Genomic DNA, 25,954 nt, shown 5'->3' with positions numbered 1-25,954 from the left:
TCTGTAGATTTCTCTTATTTTTTTCTCTGGCTGCCAGTAGATCTCGTTTTGGCTTTCCTTCTGTCTATATCTTACCTATTGTTTTGCCCATGGCTCAGAAAGCTTTAGGACCAAGAGAGATCCTACAGTTTCAAGGCTGGAGGGGCTGAAAGATGCAGAGTTTAGAGTTGAGAGTTTCTCTGGACTAAGAGGTACCCTGAATTCATGGCTCAAAGGTGCAGTTGATCATAAAGCTCCTACCAATAAAATGCTCACTTCTTCATGGGCTAGATAAGATTTTGTGAACTGGGTTAGAACTTAGCAATTTGTTTCTATGGGGAAATGTTAAATGCAATATAAATAACCCTTTAGACCTCTACTTGGTCATCTTGGGCTTAGTGTCTGTAGTATTTTTAGTTTTTTTTTAAATGTCAATGTAACATTTGTGTAAGTGCTAGTTCTTAATTAGACTTGGACTTATTCTAAAGTTATATTAGGAATGGTGGTATATTTAAGTCCCAGGTTCATAAAAAAGGTTTTGTAAGAATCACTGTTATGGGCTATTAATTGCAATGTTCATTTATTCTTTCTGCAAATATGAATTGAAACCCTCAGGTATACTGGGCTATGGGGTGCAATGGAAAACTCACGCAGACCTGGTTCCTTCCCTCTTGCGGCTTTCAGTTGTTTTTTTTGGGGGGGGGGTGCAGACATTAACTAATCTCATAATAAAAAATGGAGTAACAAGTGTGATAAGTGATATGAAAGAAAGGCAATGAGAGTGTGTAATAGGAGGATTTGACCTTCTCTGGGAAGTCAGGGAAGACATCATGATGATTAAGTTATGATCTACAGGTTGAGTAGAACTATTTCAGTGAAAAAGGGGTCCAAGCAGTATATTCTAGATGCAGAGTTGTACTTTGAGGAAATGAAAGGAGGCCAAGTATCATTAGGAAAAAAAGTATAGTTCAATATGAGCTGGAGGAAGTGAATAGGAGTCACTCTGCCTCACCTGTTAGGCCACGTTAGAACTTTGAACTTTGTCTTAAAACAATAAAAGGATATTCATGCATTTATGAGAGATGGGAGAAAGGTCAACAAGATAAGATTATTTAGAGATTTCCATTTTTAAGTATATTATTCTGGCCATACTAGAAGAAGCAGGTTAGAGAATAGAGGCAGGGTGACCAGTAGGGGGCTATGGCAGTGGTCCAGGAGGGAGATGATGGTGGTTTGGATGAGAGTGGTATAGGAATATGGTTGTGATAATAGGTATAAAAGGTAAAACTGATGGATTTGAATTGAATATAGAATAGCAAGAGAACAAGAGGTGTCAAAAATAACAGGGGTGTAAGGGTGGGCATTTGAATGTTTGGGGATGGGCAAAATGTGCTGAATTCGATTGTGGACATGCTAAGGGTCAGGTGTCTATCAGATACCATGATGGATATACACAAAGGCAGTTCACTCTACAGATATGGCTCTGGTCTGTTCATGTACGTGTTTGAAAATCACTGTTGTTCAGGACTCATGTGTAGGATGAGATCTTTCGGGGACAAAATGTCACATGAATAAGGTGGAGAACTGAGCCTTGAGAAACTACAGCATTTAATGATCAAGTAGAAGAAGGGGACATCTACAGAGGAAACAGAAAGAATGGCCATAAATGTAGGAAGAAAACAAGTAAGCTGTTGGATGTGCAGACACTACAACCACAAAAGTATGTCTGGCTGTAAACAGGAAAAAGAAAACTAGCTAGAGACTACATGGAAAAATAGCTAGAGAAATAATGACAGAAAATTTCCCTAACCCGGCAAAGGAAATAGACATACAACCCCAGAAAGTGCAGAGTCTCAAGCAAGATGAACCTAAAGAGCCCCACACCAAGACACATCATAATCAAAATGCTGAATTTAAAGACGAAGAGAGAATATTAAAACCAGCAAGAGAAAAGAAGTTAGTTACCTACAATGGAGCTCCCATAAGACTGTCAGCTGATTTCTCAACAGAAACTTTACGGGCCTGAAGGGATTGGCACAAAATATTCAAAGTGATGAAAAGCAAGGACCGAGTTACTAAGAAACATGGCAGAATGAGAGACATCTCCAGATCTCTCCTCTTGAAACAACAATAAGTTGAACATCTAAAACTCAACAGAAAACACCCAAAGTGCCCATTGGCATGTCTGAGTGTGGGATCTGTGCACAAGAGCTACCACAGATCAGAAACCAGAGAATCAGGTGGTAGACTAGGAGAAACAAAGAAGCTGCCTCTCATAGCCAGAGCTCCCTACAGGATGAGGGGGAGGGAAGAAGGTATGGTGGGTTCCCTGAACAGCCCTGCATGGGAGTGCTGTGAGCTTCACTCAATGGCAGTACCTAGGGATCAGAGCAGACAGTAGAGAAAGGGGACAGCAGAGAAGCAAGGATGGCAGAGAAACAACAGTCGATTTTTAGAAGCCACGGTTACAAAATGTGAGGCTGAGCTGCAGCCCCCATACCCTAACCCAGAGAGCCCCTCCCATCATATTCTCCAAGCCAAACACTCCAGGGGAATCTCAGTGAATGCTACCAAAACTGTCGCTAACACTGACAGGGACTGAGACTGAGGATAGCAAATGTGATTGAATATAAGGGGGGAAAAAAGGCATTATTAAGACTTTTTATAAAGCAGGAATCCAAGAGGCTTAGACACCACCTACTAGAAACCAAAAGAAAAACACTTTCTTTGCAACAGGCTAAAGAGGGACCTTTATATAACAGACCTTCTTTCTAGAAAAAAAAAGCAGAATACACTTCCATTAATGCCCAGGTGGAGAAATACTTTATTAAAAACCATGAACAACTAAGGTGACAAGGCATCTCAGAAAGTAAGAGAAAAACCTCCAGAAAATAAGCTTATAGACAGAAATATACAACTTAAAGTACAGAGAATTTACCACGGTACTTCTGAAAAAACTCAATGAGATCCAAAATGAATCATATCAACAATTTCAGGAACTGAAAAAACACCCAGATGAGCAGATCGAGTTCTTTAGCAAGGAGATCGAAATGCTAACAAAAGACCAAAGAGAACTTCTGGAGATAAAGAACACACCGCAAGAGTTGGAAAATGAAATAACAAGCTCGGGAAATAGAGTCGGCAAAATGGAGGAAAGGATCAGTGATATCAAAGACAGAAATCTAGAAAAATCAGAAAGAAGAAGAGAAAAACTGAAGCATGAAATATAATGAAAGAGAAATACAAGAACTAGCTGATAACACCAGGAGAGGAAATATAAGAATAATGGGCATTCTCAAAGTGAAGGAAAAGAAGCAGGGACTAAAAAACATTTTCAGACAAATAGTTGAAAAGAATTTCCCAAATGTAAGGAATGAGCTGGAGATTGGAATTCAGAAAGTCAATGGAACACCAAATTATCTCAACCCAAAAAGGCCTTAACCAAGACACATTGTATTAAAATTATCAACACTCAATGACAAAGAAAAAATTCTCATGTCAGCCAAGAAAAAGAAGATGGTAACCGATGAAGCAAAAGCCATTAGGTTATCATCAGACTTCTCAATACAAACCTTACAAGCCAGAAAGGAGTGGAATCAAATATTCAACTATTAAATGAAAGGAACTACCAGCCAAGAATAATATATCCAGCAAAGCTCTCTTTTAGATATGAAAGAGAAATAAAGACCTTTCCAGACATACAAAAATTGAGAGAGTTCTCCATTATGAGGCCTGCATTACAGGAAATATCGAAAGGAGTCAGCTCACCTAAAACAAAATAACACACACACACAAAAAACCCATAATTTTAAAAAAATGCATAATTAGGAGTAAGATAACTAGCAGGCAGATAGAAGCAGAGGAATACAACCCTTACCAAGAACAGGGCATTATAAGCTTAAACAATAAGAAGAGATCTACTATAGCAAGACAGTAATGAACGTTCAGCATACATAGGGACAAATTGAGACACTGGAAAGGGGAGGATTCAAAGATCCAAACTCGTGAAGGGGAATGGAGATGTCACACCTAGCAGAAAATGGACGACTGTATGTATATAACTATTCTTTATATATTTGTAATGGTAACCACACACCAAAGATACTTCGGAACTGAAGCATATAACATAAAACAAGAAGGGCCAGAGAGAAAACCCATAAAACTCTACCAAAATACAGAAAAAAGAAACACAAGGATAAGGAAGCAATGGAAACGCCAAGCTACCAGAAAGCAAAAGATAAAATGGCTATAAGAAGACCTCATATTTCAATAATCACCCTAAATGTAAATGGACTGAATTCACCAATAAAAAGGCACAGAATTACACATTTTATCGAAAAAAACAAAACCCAACCATATACTGCCTCCAGGAGACACATCTCAGTTTCAAAGACTCAAAGTGAAAGGATGGAAAATGATATTCAAGCAAATGGCATTCAGAGAAAAGCAGGAGTAGCAGTACTAATATCAGATGAAATAGACTTCAAAATAAATAAGGTAAAGAAAAATACTGAGGGGCACTTTATAATGATAAAGGGAATCAGGCACCAAGAAGACATAACACATTAATATCTATGCTCCCAATCAGGGAACTCTGAAATATATAAAGCAATTATTAACAGAGCTAAAGGGAGAAATAGACCAAAATGCTATTGTAATAGGGGAACTAAATACCCCATTGTCAGATATGCACAGATCATCCAAACAGAAAACCAGTAAGAAAATAACATCCTTAAATGACACATTAGACCAACTGGACATAATTGACATCTACAGAGTCTTTCATTCCAAAACAACTGTTTGCACATTCTTCTCTAATGCACATGGAACATTCTCAAGGATTGAACACCTACTGGGAAATAGAGATAGCCTCAACAAATGTAAGAGGGTTGAAATCATACCAACTATATTCTCTGATCATAACGTGGAGAAAGGAAGGTTTCTTAAATAAATAGTGCCAGGAAAACTGGAAAGCCACCTGCAAAAGAATGAAACTAGTCTGTTGTCTATCACCACACACCAAAATTAATTCAAAATGGATTTAGGACCTGAATATAAGATCTGAAACAATAAAATGCATAGAAGAAAACATAGGAATTAAACTCAAGGACCTTAGACTTAAAGAGGATTTTATGAATTTGGCCTCAAAAGCAAGGGAAGGAAAAGCAAAAAATAAATATATGGAATTACAGCAGACTAAAAAGCGTCTGCTCAGCAAAAGAAACCATCAACAAGGTAAAGAGACAACCATCCAAATGGGAAAATATATATGTAAGCAATGCCTCCAATAAGGGCCTATTGTCCAAAATAGACAAAGAACTCATACAACTCAATAACAACAAAAAAATAAATGATCCAATCAAAACATGGACAGAAGACCTGAATTCCAAGAAGACATACAAATGGCCAGCATCCCTAGCTATTAGAGAAATGCAAATCAAAACCACTATGAGCTACCATCTCAAACCTGTTAGAATAGCTGTTACAAAGAGGCCAAGTAATAACAAATGTTGAAGAAAATGTGGAGATAAAGAACCTTCATACACTGCTAGGGGCACTGTAAATTGGTATAGCCACTATGATAAACAGTATGGAAGTTGCTCAAAAAACTAAAAATTGATCTATCATGTAATCAGCAATCCCTCTATTGGGTATTTACCCTAAAGACCTGAAAACTCGTATCCGAAAAGATATTTGCACATCAATGTTCATAGCAGCATTATTCACATTGACCAGGACATGGAAGCAACCAAAGTGTCCTACCATAGATGAGTGGCTAAAGGAGCTGTGGTACATATATACGATGGAATATTACTCAGCCATAAGAAGAGATGAAATACTGCTATTTGTGACAACACGGATGGACCTTGAGATAATCATGCTAAGCAAAATAAGCCAGACAGAAAAGGTTGAAAATCACATGATATCACTTATATGTGGGATATAAACTTAAAAGCAACAAACAAACAGGATAAACAGAGATTCATGGTCATGGACAATGGACTAGTGGTTACCAGAGGGCAGAGGGGAGTGGGGGAGGTAGATGTTATAAAAGGGTCTCATATGTGGTAACAGAAAGAAATCTAACTATGGGAGGTGAACACACAATGTAAAATATATATGCCTTACTGTTAAAATGTACAGCTGAAAGTTCCCGGATTTCGTTAACCAATGTCACCATTAAAAATAATAATAATTAATTTTTTTAAAAAAAGGGAAGAAAAGTAAGGACCTACAACTAAGATTACTCTAAGAAAAAGCTATCATTTAGACAAAAGACAGATAAAGAGCTTCCCAGACAAGAAAAAGTTAAAGGAGTTCATAACCACCAAACCACTATTACAAGAAAATTAAAAAGGGACTTTGAAGAAGAAGATGGGGTGGTGGGAGGCAGAAGGGGAGGAGAAGAAGGAAAAAAATAAAAAATATGAATAGTAAAATGACAACAACTATATATCTGTCAATAATTACTTTAAATGTAAAGGGATTAAATGCTTCAATCAAAAGACATAGGGTGGCTAAATGGATAAGTAAGCAAGGCCTTTACATATCCTACCTACAAGAGACTCACTTCAGATCAAAAGACACACACAGATTAAAAGTAAAGGGATGAAATAAGGCATTGCATAAAAATGGAAACAGACCAAAAAAAACTGGGTTAGCAATACTTTACCAGATAAAATAGACTTTAAAACTAAACCTGTAATAAGAGACAAAGAAGGACCTAGCATTCTCACTTCTGGGTATTTATCCTAAGAAACACGAAACACTATTTTGAAAGGACATGTGGATGCAACCTAGGTGTCCATCAATAGATGAATGGATTAAAAGTGGTGCACATATATACAATGGAATATTACTCAGCCATTAAAAAGGGACTTTGAAGAAGAAGATGGGGTGGTGGGAGGGAGAAGGGGAGGAGAAAAAGGAATCTTGCCATCTACAACAATGTGGATGGACCTAGAGAGTACTGTGTTGAGTGGAATAACTCAGAAAAAGGTAAATGCCATATGATTTCACTTATGTGTGAAATCTAAAGAATAAAGTCAACAAAACAAACTCACAAATACAGAGAACATCTTGATGGTTGCCAGATGGGAGAAGGGTTGGGGATGGATGAAAAGTGAAGGGATTAAGAAGTAAAAATTGGTTGTTACAAAATAATCAGGGAGATGTAGAGTATAGCATGAGGAATACAGTCAGTAATATTGTAATAAATATGGTGTCAGATGGGTACTGGATTTATCGAGTTGATCATTTTATAAGTTGTGTAAGTTTCTAATACTGTGTTGTACATCTGAAACTAATATATGTCAATTGTAATTGAAAAAAATTATTTAAAAAATAAAAGTCAATTTAATGCCATATGATTCTCTTGATAGACTATTTGTGAAATGGCAATATTATAAGGGTAGAGAATAAAGTGATTATAGAAAATTGGTATAATTTCTTTCTTAAATGTTTGGTAGAATTCAATAGTAGACTGACCTGCACCTGATGCTTTCTGTTTTGTAAGGTAATTTTGATTCTATCTATTTAATAGGCATAGGCCTTTTCATATTGTCTATTTCTTCTTGTGTGAGTTTTGGCAGACCATCCTTTTCCTCTTGGTTATCAAATTTGTGAGTATAGAGTTGTTTATAGTATTCATTTATCATCCTTTTAATGATCACAGGACCTGTAGTGTTGCTCCTTTCATTTCTGATAAAATTTGTGTCTGCTCTCTTATTTTAGTTAAAATGGCTAGAATTTATTGATTTTATTGAGCTTTTCCAAGAACCAACTTTTTATCCGTTCATTTCTCTATTGATTCCTGTTTACAATTTTATTGATTTATGTTCTCATTTTATTTATCTATTTACTTTTTGCTTACTTTGGATTTAATTTGCTCTTCTTTTTCCAGCTTCCTAAGACAAAAGCTTACATTATTAATTTTAGATCTTTATTCTTTTCTAATATGTGCATTCAATACTATAAATTTTCCTCTAAACATTGGTTTTACTGCATCTCACAAATTTTGATAAGTTGTATTTTCATTTTCATTTAGTTCAAAATATTTAAAAAAAATTTTTTGAGATTTTTTTCTTTGACCCATGTAGTATTTAGAAGTGTGTTGTTTAAACATCAAGTGTTTGGGGTTTCTTTAGCTATCTTCCTGTTATCGATTTCTAGTTTAATTCTATGATACTCTTAGAGAATACATTGCACGATTTTTATTCTTTAAAATTTGTTAAGGTCTATGTTATGGCTCAGAATGTGGTCTATCTGGGTGAATGTTTCATGTGAGCTTGAGAAGAATGTATATTTTGCTGTTGTTGGATGAAGTAGTCTGTGATGTCCATTACATCCAGTTGATTTATGGTGTTGTTGAATTTGGCTTTGTCCTTACTAATTTTCTGCCCACTAGGTCTGTTCATTTCTGAAAGAGGAGTGTTGAAGTATTCAACTATTACAGAGGATTCATCTATTTCTCCTTGTAGTTCTATCAGTTTTTTGCTTCTTGTATTTTGGTGCACTCTTTTTAGTCACATACACATTAAGAATCGATATATATTCTTGGAATATTGACCCTTGTAGCATTATGTTGTACTCCTCTTTATACTTGATAATTTTCCTTACTCTGAAGTCCATTTTGTCAGGCATTAATATAGGCATTCCTATTTTCTTTTTATTAGTGTTAGCATGATAACATCTTTCTCCATTCCTTTACTTTTAGCCTATATGCATTATGATATTTATTTATTTTTATTTTTTAATATTTTATTTATTGATTTATTTTTTAAACTATTTTTCCCCTATCCCCCTTTCTCTCTCCCCTCTGGTAACCACTAGTCCATTGTCCATGACCATGAGTCTCTGTTTATCCTGTTTGTTTGTTGCTTTTAAGTTTATATCCCACATATAAGTGATATCATGTGATTTTCAACCTTTTCTGTCTGACTTATTTTGCTTAGCATGATTATCTCAAGGTCCATCCATGTTGTCACAAATAGCAGTATTTCATCTGTTCTTATGGCTGAGTAATATTCCATCGTATATATGTACCACAGCTCCTTTAGCCACTCATCTATGGTAGGACACTTTGGTTGCTTCCATGTCCTGGTCAATGTGAATAATGCTGCTATGAACATTGATGTGCAAATATCTCTTCGGATCTGAGTTTTCAAGTCTTGGGGTAAATATCCAGTAGATGGGTTGCTGGATTGTATGGTAGATCAATTCTTAGTTTTTTGAGGACCCTCCGTACTGTTTATCATAGTGGCTGTACCAATTTGCAGTCCCATCAGCAGTGTATAAGGGTTCCTTTTTCTCCTCATCCTCTTCAACACTTGATATTACTTGTCCTGTTGATTATAGCCATTCTAACAGTTGTGAGATGGTATCTCATAGTGGTTTAGGTTTGCGTTTCTCTAATAGTTAGCGATGCTGAGCATCTTTTCATATATTTATTGGCTATTTGTATGTCCACCAGGGAGAAGTGTCTGTTCGGGTCCTCTGCCCATGTTTTGATTGGATCATTTGGGTTTTTTTTTTTGTTGTTATTCAGTCATATGAGTTTTTAAGGCCCTTATCGGAAGCATTGCTTACAAATATATTTTCCCATTTGGATGGTTGTTCCTTTACCTTGTTGACAATTTCTTTTTCTGTACAGAAGCTTTAGAGTTTGATGCAGTCCCATTCATTTATTTTTGCTTTTACTTCCCTTGCTTTTGACATCAAATTCATAAAATCCTCTTTAAGTCTAAGGTCCTTGAGTTTAGTTCCTATGTTTTCTTCTATGTATTTTATCATTTCAGGTCTTATATTCAGGTCCTTAATCCATTTTGAGTTAATATTGGTGTGTGGAGATAGACAACAGTCTAGTTTCATTCTTTTGCAAGTGACTTTCTAGTTTTCCTAGCACCATTTATTGAAGAGACTTTTCTTTCTCCAATGTATGTTTTGGCTTTTTTGTCGAAAATTATTTGCCCATATAAATATGGGTAACTTCTGGACTCCTGACTCTGTTCCACTGGTCCATGTGTCTGTTTTTCCGCCAATACCATGCTGTTTTGATTACTATTGCTTTGTAGTATAACTTGAAGTCGGACAGAGTGGTGCCTCCAGCTTTATTCTTTTTTCACAGGATGGCTTTGGTAATTCTGGATCTTTTTGCTTCTATACTAATCCGATGATTTTTTTTGTCCTATTTCTTTAAAAAATCTGACAGGAATTTAATGGGATTTGCATTAAATTTGTATAATGCTTTAGGTAATAAGGTCATTTTAACTATGTTGATTCTTCCAATCCAGGAACATAAAATATCTTTCCATTTCTTTTTATGTTCTTCGATTCCTTTTAATAAGGTCTTATAGATTTCGTTATATAGATCCTTCACATGTTTCTTTAGATATTCTTAGGTATTTTATTCTTATTGTTGCAGTTGCAAAAAGAATTATTTTTTCCACTTATTTTTCTGACATTTTGTTATTACAGTATAGGAACGCTATGGATTTTTGAACATTGATTTTATATCTAGAAACTTTACTGTATTTGCTTATTGTTTTTAGTAGTGTTCTTTCGGAGTCTTTAGAGTTTTCTATATAAAGAATCATGTCATCCACAAATAGTGACAGTTTGACTTCTTTGTTTCCTATATGGATGCCTGGCCTTTATTATGTTAAGGTATTTTCCTTCTATACCAATTTTGGTAAGTGTTTTCATCATAAACAGGTGCTGTATCTTGTTGAAGGCTTTTTCTGCATCTATTGATATGATCATATGATTCTTATTTTTTAATTCGTTTATGTGGTGTATCACATTAATTGATATGCATATGTTGAAAACCATCCCTGTGCCTCTGGGATGAAGCCTGCTTAATAGTGGTGTATAATCTTTTAAATATGTTGCTGTATTCAGTTCATTAGTATGTTAGTTAGGATTTTTGCATCTGTGTTCATAAGAGATATTGGTCCATAGTTTTCTTTTTGTGCGTTATCTTTACCGGGTTTTGGTATCTGGGTGATATTGGACTCATAAAATAAATTGGGAAGTATTGCCTCTTCTTCAATTTTTTGGAAGAGTTTGAGGAGAATAGGTATAAATTTTCTTTGAATATTTAGTGGAATTCACTGGTGAAGTCATCTGGTCCTGGACTTTTACTTTTTGGTAGGTTTTTAATTATTGTTTCAATTTCGATACTGTTCATCAGTCTATTTAGATATTCCAGTTCTTGATTCAGTCTGGGAAGGTCGTATTTTTCTAAGTACTGGTCCATTTCTTCTAGGTTATGAAAATTGGTGTTATGTACTTTTTTATGGTATTCTTGTATGACCCTTTGTATTTCTGCAGTGTCTGTCATAACTTCTCTTTCATTGCTGATTTTGTTTATTTGTGTCCTTCCTCTTTTTTCTTTAGTGAGTCTAGCTAAGGTTTTGTCAATTTTATCAAACTTCTCAAAAAACCAGTTCTTTGCTGCATTTATTTTTTCTATAGTTTTTTTTTTGTTTTCAGTTTCACTTATTTCTGCTCTAATTTTGATTATTTCTTTACTTCTGCTGACTTTAGGCTTTATTTGTTCTTCCTTTTCTAGTTTTTAAAGATGAAGCATTATGTTGTTTATTTGGGCTTATTCTTGTTTTTGGAGATAGCCCTGTAATGATATAAAATTTCCTCTCATGACCACTTTTTCCATGTTCCAAAAGTTTTGATATGTTGTACTATCATTATTATTCATTTTTAGTTATCTCTTGTTCTCTTTTTTTATTTCTTCTCTGACCTAGTTATTCTTCAGTAGTATCTGTGTAATCTCCATGTATTTGTGGTTCTTTCCACTTTCTTTTATATTTGATTTCTAGTTTCAAAGCATTATGATCAGAGAATATTGTTGGTATGATTTCAACCCTTTTACAGTTGTTGAGGCTATCTCTGTGTCCCAGTAGGTGGTCAATCCTTGAGAATGTTCCATGTACACTAAAGAAGAATATATAAGCAGCTGTTTGGGGATGAAAGGCTCTGTAGATGTCAATTATGTCCAATTGGTCTAATGTGTCATTTAAGGATGTTATTTCCTCACAAATTTTATGTTTGGATGATTTGTCCATATCTGATAGTGGGGTATTTACGTCCCCTACTGTGATAGTCTTTTGATCTGTTTTTTTTTTTTTTCTTTTAGTTCTGTTAGTAATTGCTTTACACATTTCGGGGCTCCCTGATCAGGTACATAGATAATAATAAGTGTGATGTTTTCTTGGTGCCTGTTTTCCTTTATCATTATGAAGTACCCCTAAGTATCTTTCTTTACCTTTTTATTTTGAAGTCTATTTTGTTTGATATTATTACTGTTACTCCTGCTTTTCTCTGAATGCCATTTGCTTGAATATCATTATTCACCCCTTCACTTTGAGTCTGTCTTTAGAACTGAGATGTGTCTCCTGGAGGCAGTATATGGTTGGGTTTTGTTTTTTGATTCAATGTGCAATTCTGTGCCTTTTTATTGGTGAATTCAGTCCATTTACATTTAGGGTGATTATTGAAACATGAGGTCTTCTTATAGCCATTTTATCTTTTGCTTTCTGGTAGCTTGGCATTTCCATTGCTTCCTTATCCTTGTGTTTCTTTTTTCTGTATTTTGGTAGGGTTTTGTGAGTTTTCTCTCTTGTTTTATACTTCAGTTCTGAAATATTTTTGGCATGTGATTACTATTATGAATATGTAAAGTATAGTTATATATATATATACAGTCATCAATTTTCTTCTGCATGTGCCTTATCTCCATTCCCCTTTGCAAATATGGATCTTGAATCTTCCCCTTTCCAGTAACTGTTGTCTCAATTTGTCCCTATGTATGCTGAACATTCATTCATTACTGTTTTGATATAGTAAATCTCTTCTTATTGTTTAAGCTTATAATGCCTTGTTCTTGGTAAGTGTTGCACTCCTCTGCTTTTATCGGCCTGCTAGTCACTTTGCTCCTAATTATGTTTTTTTTTTTTTTCATTTTATTCAGGTGAGCTGATCCCTTTCAGTATTTCATATAGTGCAGGCCTTGTAGTGGAGAATTCCTTCAATTTTTATATGTCTGAAAAAGTGTTTATTTCTCCTTCATATCTAAAGGAGAGCTTTGCTGGGTACATTATTCTTGGCTGGTAGTTCCTTTCATTTAATAGTTGAATATTTGATTCCACTCCTTTCTGGCTTGTAAGTTTATGCTGTGAAGTCCAACAATAATCTAATGGGTTTTGCTTTATAGGTTACCATCTTCTTTTCTCTGGCTGCCCTGAGAATCTTTTCTTTGTCATTGTTGATCATTTTAATACAATGTGTTTTGGTGAAGGCCTTTTTGAGTTGAGATAATTGGATGTTCTTTTGAGTTTTTGAATTCCAAACTCCAGCTCATTCCTTAGATTTGGAAAATTCTCGTCAATTAATTGTCTGAAAATGCTTTCTAGTCTCTGCTCCTTTTCCTCCCTTTGAGAATTCCCATTATTTTTAAGTGTCCTCTCTTGATGGTATCAGCTAGTTCTTGTATTTCTCTTTCATTATTTTTCATTCTTCAGTTCCTCTCTTCTTCTTTTTGATTTATTTCTAGTTTTCTGTCTTTGAGATCACTGATCCTTTCCTCCATTTGGTCGACTCTATTTCCCAAGCTTGTTATTTTATTTTTCAACTCTTGTAGTGTGTCCTTTATTTCCAGAAGGTCTATTCAGTTCCTTTTGAGGGTTTCAATCTCCTTGCTAAAGAACTCATTCTGCTGATCTAGTTGTTTTTTTCAGTTCCTGAAATTGTTGATATGATTCGTTTTGGACCTCATTGAGTTTTTTCAAAAGCACCATCTTGAATTCTCTGTCATTTAAGTTGCATATTTCTATGTCTGTAAGCTTATTTTCTGCAGATTTTCCTTTCTTTTGGAGACACCTTATCACCTTGGTTGTTCATGGTGTTTAATGAAGTATTTCTCTGCCTGGGCATTAATGGAAGTGTGTTCTGCTTTTTCTTTTTTCAGAAAGAAGATTTATTAAAGCCTATTGCAAAGAAGGTGTTTTTCTTTTGGTTTCCAGTAGGTGTCATCTAAGCCTCTTGGATTTCTGCTTTATATAAAGCTGAATAATGTCTTTTTTCCCCCCTTATAGATACTTAATCAGTCTCAGTTCCTGTCAGTGTTATCAACAGTTTCAGTAGCATTGGCTCAGGTTCCCCTGGGACTCCTCTGTGATCGGTCTCAATGGGTATGCGGGGAAAGCATTATGGGTTGGGGAATGGGAGCTGTGGCTCAGCCACGGTTTTTCAACCATGGCTTCTAAAAATGAACTGTTGTTTCTCTGTCGTCTCTGCTTTTCTGCCATCCTCGTTTCTCTGGTCTTCTGCCATGATGACTGGGCACTGCTGCCAGCCACGTATAATACACAGCACTCCCAGGCAGGGCAGCACTTTCTCCCTTCCCCCTCCTCCTACAAAGAGCTCCATTTGTGAGAGGCAGCTTCGTTGTTTCTCCCATCCCATGCCCAACACCAGGGGTTCTGACCTGTGGTACCTGTTATCTGCAGATCTTATGCTCATACATGCTGGCATGCAGTTTGGGTGTTTTTTGTTGAGTTCTAGATATTCGGCTTACTGTTGTTTCAAGAGGAGAGATCTGGGGATGTCTCTCACTCCTCCATGTTTAATCCAATCTGCATTTTGACATTTAATGTGAGCTTCTTGTAGACAACACAGAGTTGGGTCTTGTGTTTTGATCCAGTCGGACAATCTTTCTTTTGATTGGTGTGTTTAGACCTTTGATGCTTAAAATGTTTATTGATCTAGTTGGATTAACAACCACCATATTTGTTATTATTTTCTGCTTACTGCTTTTTCTGTTTCTATTTTTCCTTCCACTATTTTTCTGACTTTTGTGATTTAATTTTTTAAAATTTTCCAATTACAGTTGACATACAATATTATAACAGTTTCAGGTGTACAACATTTGTATAACTTATGAAATGATCACCATGATAAGTCTCAATACCCATCTGACACCATGCATAGGCATTTTGTGGTTTCAACTGAGCATTTTATATGATTCCATCTTCTCTCTTTTCATAGCATATCAATCATAGTATGTTTTAAACTTTTTTTAGTAGTTACTCTTTAGTTTGCAATATACATTTACTACTAATCCAAGTCCACTTTCAAATAACACCATACCACTTCCCAAGTAGGGCAAATACCTTATCATAACAAAGTAGTCTTACCGCCTCTTTTCTATCCCTTGTATCATTGTCATCCATCTCACTTATTCATAGATGTAATCATAAAATATATTGTTGCTATTTTTTGAATTAGCTGTTATCCGTTATGTCAATTAAGAATAAGAAAAATGTTATTTTACTTTTATTTATTCCTTCTTCAATGTTCTTCCTTTCTTTATATAGCTTTGAATTTCTGGCCTAATTTGATTTTCCTTCTCTCTAATGAACTTCTTTTTACTTTTTTTTTTTATAAGGCAGGTAGTCTGGTAACAAACTCCTTCAATTTTTGTTTGTCTTAGAAAGTCTTCAATTTCTCCTTCACATTTGAAGGAAAATTTTGCAGGATACAGAATTTTAAGTTGCCAGCAGATTTCTTTCAATGCTTAATTTAATTTCACTCTTTCCTTACTTGCGTAGTTTCTAAGAAGTAGTTTGTTATTCTTTTCTTTGCTCCTTTTTAAGTAAGATGATTTTTCCCTCTGTCATCATTCAAGATTTTTTCTTTATTTTTGATTTTCTGCAGTTTAAATGTAATATGTCTAGGTGTGGTTTGGGGAGGGTGTTTATCCTACTTGGTATTCTTTGAACTTCCTGGATCTGTAGGTCAGTAGCCAACATTAATTTGGGAAAAATTCTCAGTCATAATTGCTTCAAGAATTTCTGTTCCTTTATTTATTCTCCTTCTGGTATTTCCATTATGGATATGTCACACCTTTTGTAGCTGTACCACAGTTCTTGGATATTCTATTTCATTTTTCTCAACTTTTTTCAAATCTTTGCTGCTTTTCAGTTTGGGAAGTTTCTATTGCCATAGCCTCAAATTCAGAGACTCTCCTTAGCCATGACAGATCTACCAACAATCCTACTGAAGGCATTCTTCATCTCTGTTTTTATTCCTTCTTTAAATTTCCATCTCTCTGCTTATATTTCTCATTTGTTTTTGAATATTGTCTATACTTTTTTTTAGAGCCCTTAACATTTTAATAGTAGCTTTTTTCAGTTCTTAATCTGATAATTCCAACATCCCTGCCATATCTGAATCTGATTCTGATATTTGCTATGTCTCTTCAAACTGTGTTTCTGCCTATTAGTATGTCTTGTAATATTTTGTTGCACACTGAATATGATTTACTGGGTAAAAGAAACACGGTATTGGTCCACATAGAGATTTTCACTTGTAGACTTCTCCTGTGATTCTCTGTACCTCCCTATTGTTTCTCCAATTTTGAGGACAGTTATTTACTTTATGACCTCAATTCTTTGATAAATATAAGAAGAGCTATTGGTTTTTAGTTTATTCCATTTTTTATTTGTTAGTAGGGCAGAGTAACTACTTTCAAGCTCCTTATATGTTGGACCATAAACTAGAAGTCTGAAACCCTTAGCTCATTTCTTTGTTTCCAGCAAACATTCCATTGTCTGGATGCACCATAGTTTACTTGTTCAATTATTAAAGAACACCTTGGTTCCTTCCAGGTTTTGGCAATTATTAATATAGCTGCTATAAACATTTCTGTGCAGGTTTTTGTGTGAACAGAAGTTTTCAAATCAGTTGGGTGAATATCTTATAGAGTGATTACTGGATCATATGGTAAGACTATATTAAGCTTTGTAAGAAGCTGCAAAACTAGGTCCCAAAATTGGTGTACCATTTTTCCTTCTCACAAGCAATGTGTTAGTTTCTGTTGCTTCATCTCCTTGCCATAACTTAATATTGTCAGTTTTTTAAAAAAAATTTAGCCATTCTAATAGGTATATAGTGGTATCTCATTTTGTTTTAATTTCCATTTCCCTAATGAAATAATGTTGAGTATCTTTTCATATGTTTATTTACCATCTGCCTATTTTCTTTGTTTAATATCTACTTTACATTTTTTAAATAAAAAAAGCTCTCCAAATGGTACAAGTTATAAGATGAATAAGTTCTGGGGGTTTGATATACAGCAGGGTGATTACAGTTAATAATACTGTACTGTATACTTGAAAGTTGCTAAGAGAATAGATTTTAAGTTTCTCATCACAGAAGAAAGAGAAAACAGGTAATTATGTAAGGTGACAGATGTGTTAATTAACTTGATTGTAGTAATCATTTAAAATGTATACATATATCAAATTATTATATTATACACATTAAATGTGTACAATTCTGTTTGTCAATTATACCTCAATAAAGCTGGGAAAGATATTTTAAATATATAAATTTCAAAAATAGAATTACCATGTGATCCAGTAATCCCTATTCTGGGTACTGAACTGAAAGTAGGGACTTGAACAAATATTTGCATACCATGTTCATAGCAGCACTATTCATAATAGCCAAGAGGTGAAAGCAATACAAATGTTTATTGACTGATGAACAGAAAAATAAAATATGGTCTGTACATAGAATGGAATATTAGTCAGCCTTAAAAATGAAAGAACTCCTGTCATGTGTTACAATATGGATTAAACTTGAAGACATTATGCTAACTGAAATAAGTTGATTACGAAAAGACAAATATGTATGATTATACTTATATATAGTATCTAAAGTAGTCAAATTCATAGAAACAGAAAGTAGAACAGTAGTTACCAGGGGGTGGGGGAAAGGAAAACATTGTTTAATTAATAGGTATAGAGTTTTGGTTCTGCAAGATGAAAAATTTTAGAGATTTGTTGCATGGCAATGTGAAATATACTTAAAACTACTGAAATGTACACTTAAAAATGGTTAATATGGTAATTTTTTTGTTATATGTTTTTACCACAATTTTTTAAACTGGCTGCATTTCTCTATACCAGAAATAATTGATTAGAAAATAAAATTACAATGACATTAATCACAACCACAGCAAAAACTATAAAATGACTACGAAAATTAACTGAGCATACATAGGACCACTATGAAAAAATATATATTTTCAAACTATATTGAAGAGCAAACAAGATGATTTGAATAAATGGAGGAATATCCTCTACTTTTGCATAGGATTAAAAAAAAAAAAACTCTCCTAAATTGCTTTTTAAATCTTACATATGCCAATTCACCTGTCCCCTTCAAGGATCTGTAACTTTTGGTAGCATGTCCACATCATTTGTCTAAATGCTAATTCTCAGACTCAGTAATGAATGTCACAGGGAGCCATGGGTGAACTTCCCCAATTTGAAACATTGAGGACATATTTCATTCTTGTGAAGGAATTCCTTCATTCACCAGCTATTTACTGAGCACCTACCATATGACAGACACTGTGTGTTTCAACCTTCATGGAATGTACCTTCCTTTGAATGCAATACCAAACATCTTCCCATTTAAAACAAAACTAAAGTAATCTAATTAAGAAATGATGGGTAGCAAAATGCACTTACAGACTGACGATTCTGAATGAGTTGCCTTTTCTTCCCCTACCCCTTTTTCTCGGGGGTTAACCCTCTAGAGCAGCAGTCCCCAACCTTTTTGACACCAGGGACTGGTGTTCCTATGAGAATTTAATGCCTGATGATCTGAGGTGGAGCTGAGGCGGTAATGCTAGTGCTGAGGAGCAGCTGCAAACACAGATGAAGCTTAGCTTGATTGCCTGCCCCTCATTTTCTTTGCTGCCCAACTCCTAACAGGCCACGGACTGATACTGGTTCATGGCCCAGGGGTTGGGAATCCCTGCTCTAGACAATTCCTAGATTTATGAGATAAATATAATCAAGATGTATATTATTTTAATGCAATATTTTTAAAAATTAAAATTAAGGCCGAAACTTCATGACAAATTATCAAAATTTTAAACACACTGCCATGCCATGACACTGAGTTTGAAGCAAAAGGAAAAATGTCTGTGCCCCTATATAGTAAATATTTTTGTGTATTTTTTAATGGTTATTTTTTTAAGAACATTAAAGTATTGAAACGTTGAAAGAAAATTAGATGATAAAAACTCACATTATTTTAGTTTAAATATTTTATTTATACTCAAACAAGAATTTACTATAATTTTACTTTCTTGATTTCAGTGTTATCAAATTTATCATAATATCTTTGAAATCTACTTTTAGGAAAAACTAACCTTTAAAAGTACCCCAAAAAAGCATGTAAACAAAGGAAAAATTTTTTCCTTTGCCATAAATTTTAATATGACTTAGGTTCTCATGAAATTGGTAAACAAAGATGTAGTTAGTCCAGCTTGCTTTACACAGTGCATTGAAAGCTGATAATCTGACAGAACTTTGGTGAAGTAATTCATTTAATCAAATTAAGCCAAACGTTCAGAAAGGTTTTCTTTTTATACTTTCAAACTACTTATTCTTAGACGTGCCTCAGTGCTCACTTTGGTTTGGTGTCAGATGTTCATACTCAAAAAAACAAAGTATATAACAGTCATGAGGCTTACAGTGGTTTCCTTCCTGTCAAATGCATTTGAAATATGTTTTTGGAAACATTTCAAATCTATTGTGAACAGAATTACGAAAAATTTTGGCTAGAGCTGACAACGAGATTCTGCTTTGAGAAAGTAGAACATACTTAGTTATAGAGCTGTGCCTCCTTATCAGTTTAAAATGGGACTAGCTTCGCTATTATTCTTTATCCTGGTATGTTTTTAAAATTATTTTTATTTCCTTTTTAAGAAATCTGCAGTACTTCTATAAATGAAAGTGAAAATGCCATAAATGTACTTGTGCTTCAAACTCATGAGGGGAACTTTGACTTTCAGCTTGGAGCAAATGTAAAGTGCAACAGCACGCACCAGGGTTTCATACTGTGAATATGAAGAAAGATACTTTGAAATGTCTCTTGGTAAAAAGTATATTCCTTTATGATTCATAATAAAGAGGGTTTGTGTGGAAACAATGGCTTGAGAAGTGTAACATCTGTAGCTTCCTTGAACAATTATGAAAGATTAAATACTGCATTTGCTGCTGGAGCTTTTTCTAAATTATTCAAATTGAGTGCAGTGGAAGGGTTAATTTGTTAAGTAGCTGCTAGTGAAGACGTACTGTAAGGCAGGCAATCTGCTAAATGGTGGAGAGAGAAACGTAGAGAAGACAGAGTGTTTCAAAAGCTTCTCTAAGTAAAGAGGGTGAGGTGTTGAGTCCTAGCTTGTGATATTTTACAGAACTGTAACACCCTTGAATATATGCTGAACTCAGCCTGAGGGGGTGGGTTATTAAAGGCTTAATCAAGGAGGGGAAAACAGGTATTTTTGAATCTAAAGGGTAGCCCTGAGCAGTGAAAAGGGAAAAGCTCTATTTCAGGTGGAAGGAGGTCCAAAGGCAGAGGTTTGGAAGTGGAGAGAGCAGACGGGGCTCCTAGAGCTGAATATGGGGTTAGTCTTCCTTTCTGAAAGAGGCAGAAAACGTACCAACCAATGGAAATGACTGTAAACAGGCGATCACATCCTTTCTCTCTGCTAACGCCCGTGGAAGCAAATGAGCAACAGAAACTGAAAGAGCAATTGCCATTCTTTCAAAATACCTAGGAGGAGGCAGAGAGGTGGCCGCGGACTATGGGCAGGTGAGAGGGCTTTAGTTCTCTGGGAAAGGGGAGGTGAACATTCAAGTAGGATCTACATTTAAAAGAGGGAAGAGAGGGCACTAACGGAGCCACCAAAACTGGCCACTTAGAGGGAGAAGCTGAAAATATTTTAATTAAAAGAGGTTTTGGGCTGTCAGTTCCAAATGATTCTCTTTTAAAACCTTAACATTATTAATGTTTGCCTTCTCATAGCATTGAACAAACAGCTGAGATCCTGTTGTATCTATCTCCTGTTGAAGTTGCCAATCTCAAGGAAGGAATCAACTTTTTTCGAAATAAGAGCACTGGCAAGGATTACATATTCTACAAGAACAAGGGTCACCTGAGGGCATGCAAGAATCTGTGCAAGCATCAAGGAGGTCTGTTCATAAAAGATATCGAGGATTTGAATGGAAGGTACTGAGAGTTCTTTGCTTCCTCCCTGGTGACTCTCCCTACAATTAAATTTGACAGAACATGTGCTCATGTAGAAATTAAAAATAAATCAACAAATTATTTCCCCTAGTAAATTCTTAACTTTTATGTGTGCTCGTTTAGGGCATTTCTCTGATGTCAAATTTTTGAGACATTTACTTGATTTTCCTCTCTTTCGTAAGACTTGTAATTTAAAAATTATTCCTGGCTTGATAAATAGTAAAACTTCTAGGGTATGTGTGTCCTTTGTGAGGGCATGTTTCAGTGTTTATTTACCAGTTTTGTATTCAGAGATTCAACACTCTTTCAGGTATTTTTCCCTCTCCTCCAAGAAGTAGGGGAGCACTTTTTCAAATCCTGTTGGAGAGCAGACAGAATTTCACTGGCAGCCTACTTGTAATTAAAAAAAAAAAAAAATGGCAGCACTCCAGCCTTTCCTGCCCTGAACAGTGGCCCTTCTGGTCATTTCTTGGAAGAAGGCGTACTGGTCCTTCTCTTCCCCATTCCTGGATTAGACTTGCATATGGATCCCCTCCCCAGTGCAGGAGCAATTCCAGATAGGCTTTGTTCTGTTTTCAGTGATGGCACGAAAGATAGGAGCACTGCCTGGCAGAACCAGGAAGAGGTCTAGGGTGGGGTAGGCACTTGCTAGCACCAGCCATGTCTGCACAGTTGACCCAGCATTTCAAGCTTCTATCCAACCTAGTCACCTGCCTTGTTTCAATCATTCTCACTTCAGCTTTTTCCTTCTAGTATGTTTTCGGTCTTCTCGGGTCTTTTGTGGACAGTATAGTGCTGTGTACAAAGAAAAACAACAAATTTTCAGTGTATCTCAAATACGTGTGAGATATATTTTTAAATGATTCGTTATTTATCTGAAATTCATATTTAACAGGGCATCTTGTGTTTTTATCTGACAACCATGCTCTGAAATCTTAAACTGTAAGGAAATCTTTTCTCTTTGAAAATGGAAACTTTAGTTGAATGTAAGTTTTGTACATTATAGAAGGAAAGGGCTCAAAGTTCGTGGAGTGATTGCATATTATAGACACATGCATATTACAACATTCTTTTCTTGTTTTGGCCAGTTGGATCTTATCTAGCTTAGCTACAAGAGCCATCTGTGAAGATCACTTTATTCTGTTGGTTCTGTAAATCTCTAACACGTGTTATTTTGTCACATGGAGATTTTTTTTTTCAGTTTAAAAATCACCTGGTAATTATCTCTATTTCCTTGGATATTTAAGTTTTACCTATTAATAGTTTTCTTTTCATGTATGGTATGTTCAGTAATCTAATTTAATTTCATCATACGATAATGTATTTAAGCCTAATAAGGTTAATTTTTATTTTTCCCATGTCTTAACCCTAAGTACAACTTTCTATCCAGGTCTGTTAAATGCACAAAGCACAACTGGAAGCTAGATGTAAGCACCATGAAGTATATCAATCCTCCAGGCAGCTTCTGTCAAGATGAGCTGGGTAAATACCATCTGTATTGGTATATGTATTCCGTGATTATTGTTATTGGGATCCTCCTCGTCTACTTGTTTCTACTCTCACTGAAAGTTTTGGATACATTCTGTTTTGACACTGTGGACATTCAGTCTTTTTTTTTTTAATATATAACACCAAAAATTCTAAACATGATTTCAACAAAAGTTCCATTTATTCATCTATTTGTTTAGCAAATATTTGTTGAGACCTGACCATGAGTAAACATTGCACTGGCTATTAAGAGATACAAAGATGGGTAACAGAGAGTCAGTATAAATGAGATGACATTTACATGAAGTGGTGGCTAAGATAAATTGGTGACCGACTAAGATCGTGGGTGCTCTGATAGGTTTCATAGATACATCATGCTACAGAATAGTGGCTCCAAATAGTTTTTCAGCGAACATACACAAGATAAATGTTCATATTCATGATCCTCTCAGCAATTATGATTAAACTTCACAACTTCAGCTGGGAAACCAAGTGCTTTAAAGTCCATGGCTCTTTCTGCATAGATAAGAGACTACAGTTTATATCTGAGTCCCAGTATATGGACTCCACTTCTACTTTTTGCTTTCTCCTACTCACGAAAGCCTATACAAATAAGAGTAAGAAGGGCTTAGTCACAGAAAATGAATTTGTCTCTGTTCTAATGGATTAAAATAACATTTTATCTGTAGGATATGGTACTGTGACAATCCTTAAAACTGTTCTCAGTGTGTTAGACACACCATTTCAGAGTGACTACTATAGGAATAAAAAAAAGATTTGATCTAATTGGGGGAATCATAGAAAGCTTCATGCTAGAAGTGGCATATGCGTTGGGTTTTGAAAGATGGGCACAGATTCATCATGCAGAGAAGAGGAAGAAAGGGGGTTCATGTAGAGGGTGCAGCTGGGGCAGCTTTAGGGGCTACATGTATAGTTTCACAGGCTGAAGTATAGAGTATACACATTGATGTAGTAGAATATAAGACTACAAAGATACATTGCAAGGAGGGCCTTGAATGCTAGTCTAAAAAGGAAGACCTAATCCAGAATGTTTTAAGTGTGTGCCAGGTGTAGTATTAGGTACTTTGCATGAATTATTTTATTTTACCCTCACACTGACCCTGTAATGTGATAATGGAGAGTCAGTAATGGAGAGTTATTTTCTTATCATCAAATTTATCAACCCACCTGTCTCGGTGTCTACACATTCTTCCTCGACTCCTGTTATAGGTTACAGTGAATGTACAGACCATACTCCTGAGGCTAATACTATTCATCACACACTAGATCCCATCTCCTTACACCTACTCAAGGACCAGTGGAAACTATCTGGTATAATTATATTTCTAGTTTTTAAAGTGCTCTTTTAGAAATAAAGAAAAATAGTATATTTTATTTTTAGCTTATATTGCGATAATCTTATATTTAAATTCTTCAACTTGAGGTATTAAGTCTGGGCAGGAGCAGTGCCTAGGTTGGGAGAGGGGACTCTGCAACCCTGAGTCTTAGAAGACATAAAGACCATTTATTAATAAGTTAACAGTTGTTTAATAAGTTCCTATTATGAGCCAGACATTCTTGTTGGCACATTATTGATATAGCAGCAAACAAACCACAATCCAAGCTCTGATGGAGCTTATAGTCTTGTAGGGGAGACAGATCATAAGCAAACAATATATATAATATGTCTAGTGATGATAAGGGCTAGGAGGAAAAATAACGGGGGGTGGAGAGTTGAAGAGGGACATGACTGTTGTGGGATGGAGAGTGCTATTCGAGATAGAGTGGTCAGAAAACCCTCTTCGATAAGGTGACATCCAAGTCCCCAGTGAAGCCAAGGGGTGGGTAGTGCTGATACCATGGAGAGCTTTCCTATCAAAACAAGTATTCCTTTGTCAGGGACAGAGAGGGAGAATGTAAGTGCATAGCCATGAGGTGAAGCTAGGGAAACGAGAGAGACAAGAAGACATTGGGTCTTTTTCTTCATTATGTCCCACAGAATGATCTTGAAAATTGAAGTTTGACAGCGTATGTAAGTCTCCATTCACAATTACTGGGAAAAATTTTAAGATGCACAAATTTTCATTTTATGGGTAATATTTATCTCAGTTTCTTCCATAAGCAGTTGTCTTTAAGTGAGTATAGTGAATATTCATTTAGAAAATATAGGCAAAACATTTTTTATATGCCTCAAAGGAAGTAGAAAAATGAATGACTTTGAGGGCAGGGTAGTGACAGCTCCCATAGGGATTGCCTTGGTCTAGGACCTCATTTGCTTTAAGTTTGCAATTAATAGAATTGCTGGCATTTGTTAGGATAAACTGTCCTTGGAGACAGGGTTAAAGATCAAAACACTGAAGAATGGAGAAATCGAGAAACTAGCCCAAGATCACCCAGCTACTAAGTCATTAAGTGGGAGAGCATGGGCTCCTAACAAGGCCATCTGTCTCCTGAGTCCATGCCCATGAGCAGATTGCTAATGGCCTCCCAAAACTATGGTGAGAGCTCTCAAATATGGCCCTGCCTCCTTCCAGTGGATCTTCCCCATGTTTCTCACAGTGCACTTGCTAAAATTAAGTTCTTATTTTAATACTCCTTCGCTTTAGCAGTTAGGTATAGCTTTCAGCAGAAAACCCAAATAAGAGTAGTCTGATCAGATAGGGTTTCCCACCCCCACCTCCCCTTACATCACAAGAAACTAGAAAGCAGGCAGTCCTGGGCAGTATGGTTCTTCTGTGGTTTGTCAAGGGGCCAAGTTGCTTTCATCTTCCTGCTCTATTAACCTTAGTATTTAGCTCTGTTCCTCAGGATCTCAAGATGGCTGCTGCTCCTCCAGGGATGGCAACCAGGTTCCAAACAAGAAGGAGAAACTATGAAGGATAAACAGTTCAGGGCCCTAGAGTTGGTCCCTCTTTGTCAGAAAAATAAAAGTGCTCCTAGAACTGCCACCAGTAGACTTCTGCTCATATCTTACTCACTAGAGCTATATGTACTATACACAAGAGCTATGTCTGTGGCCACTCAACTGCTAAGGGGCCTTCGAAATCATGATTTTTATTTTTGAATTTTTTTTAGGTTTTCGCTCTGCTTTTTTAAAATTAAAATATAGTTGGCATACAATATTATATTAGTTTTAGGTGTACAACATAGTGATTCGACATTTGTGTATCTTACAATATGATCGCCACACTAAGTCTAGTAACCATCTGTCACCATGCAAAGTTATCACATTGATTATATTTACCTATCCCATTTTCACCCGTGAGTCTGTTTTTATTTTCTTTGTTTTGATTTTGATTTTTCTTACTTATTGTTTTATTTTTCAATAACATTTGATATTTAATATTATTTTATATTAGTC

General features: G+C 35.5%; 1 protein-coding gene across 1 annotated transcript in view; it reads left to right on the top strand.

Moving 5' to 3' along the window:
• Positions 1-25,954, top strand: part of LOC107508867 (cytidine monophosphate-N-acetylneuraminic acid hydroxylase) — a 116,644-nt gene that overhangs the window by 58,046 nt on the left and 32,644 nt on the right. Inside the window, exons 3-4 of the mRNA XM_016140888.2 lie at positions 20,884-21,087; positions 22,496-22,587. Coding sequence (XP_015996374.1) covers positions 20,884-21,087; positions 22,496-22,587 — 296 coding nt within the window. The remainder of the gene's footprint in view (positions 1-20,883; positions 21,088-22,495; positions 22,588-25,954) is intronic.

The sequence above is a fragment of the Rousettus aegyptiacus genome, unplaced genomic scaffold (assembly GCF_014176215.1).
Source record: "Rousettus aegyptiacus isolate mRouAeg1 unplaced genomic scaffold, mRouAeg1.p scaffold_m13_p_17, whole genome shotgun sequence".
In the NCBI taxonomy this organism is placed as follows: domain Eukaryota; kingdom Metazoa; phylum Chordata; class Mammalia; order Chiroptera; family Pteropodidae; genus Rousettus; species Rousettus aegyptiacus.
Note: the sequence above shows the minus strand (reverse complement) of the source record. Positions and strands in the feature narration are given on the sequence as shown.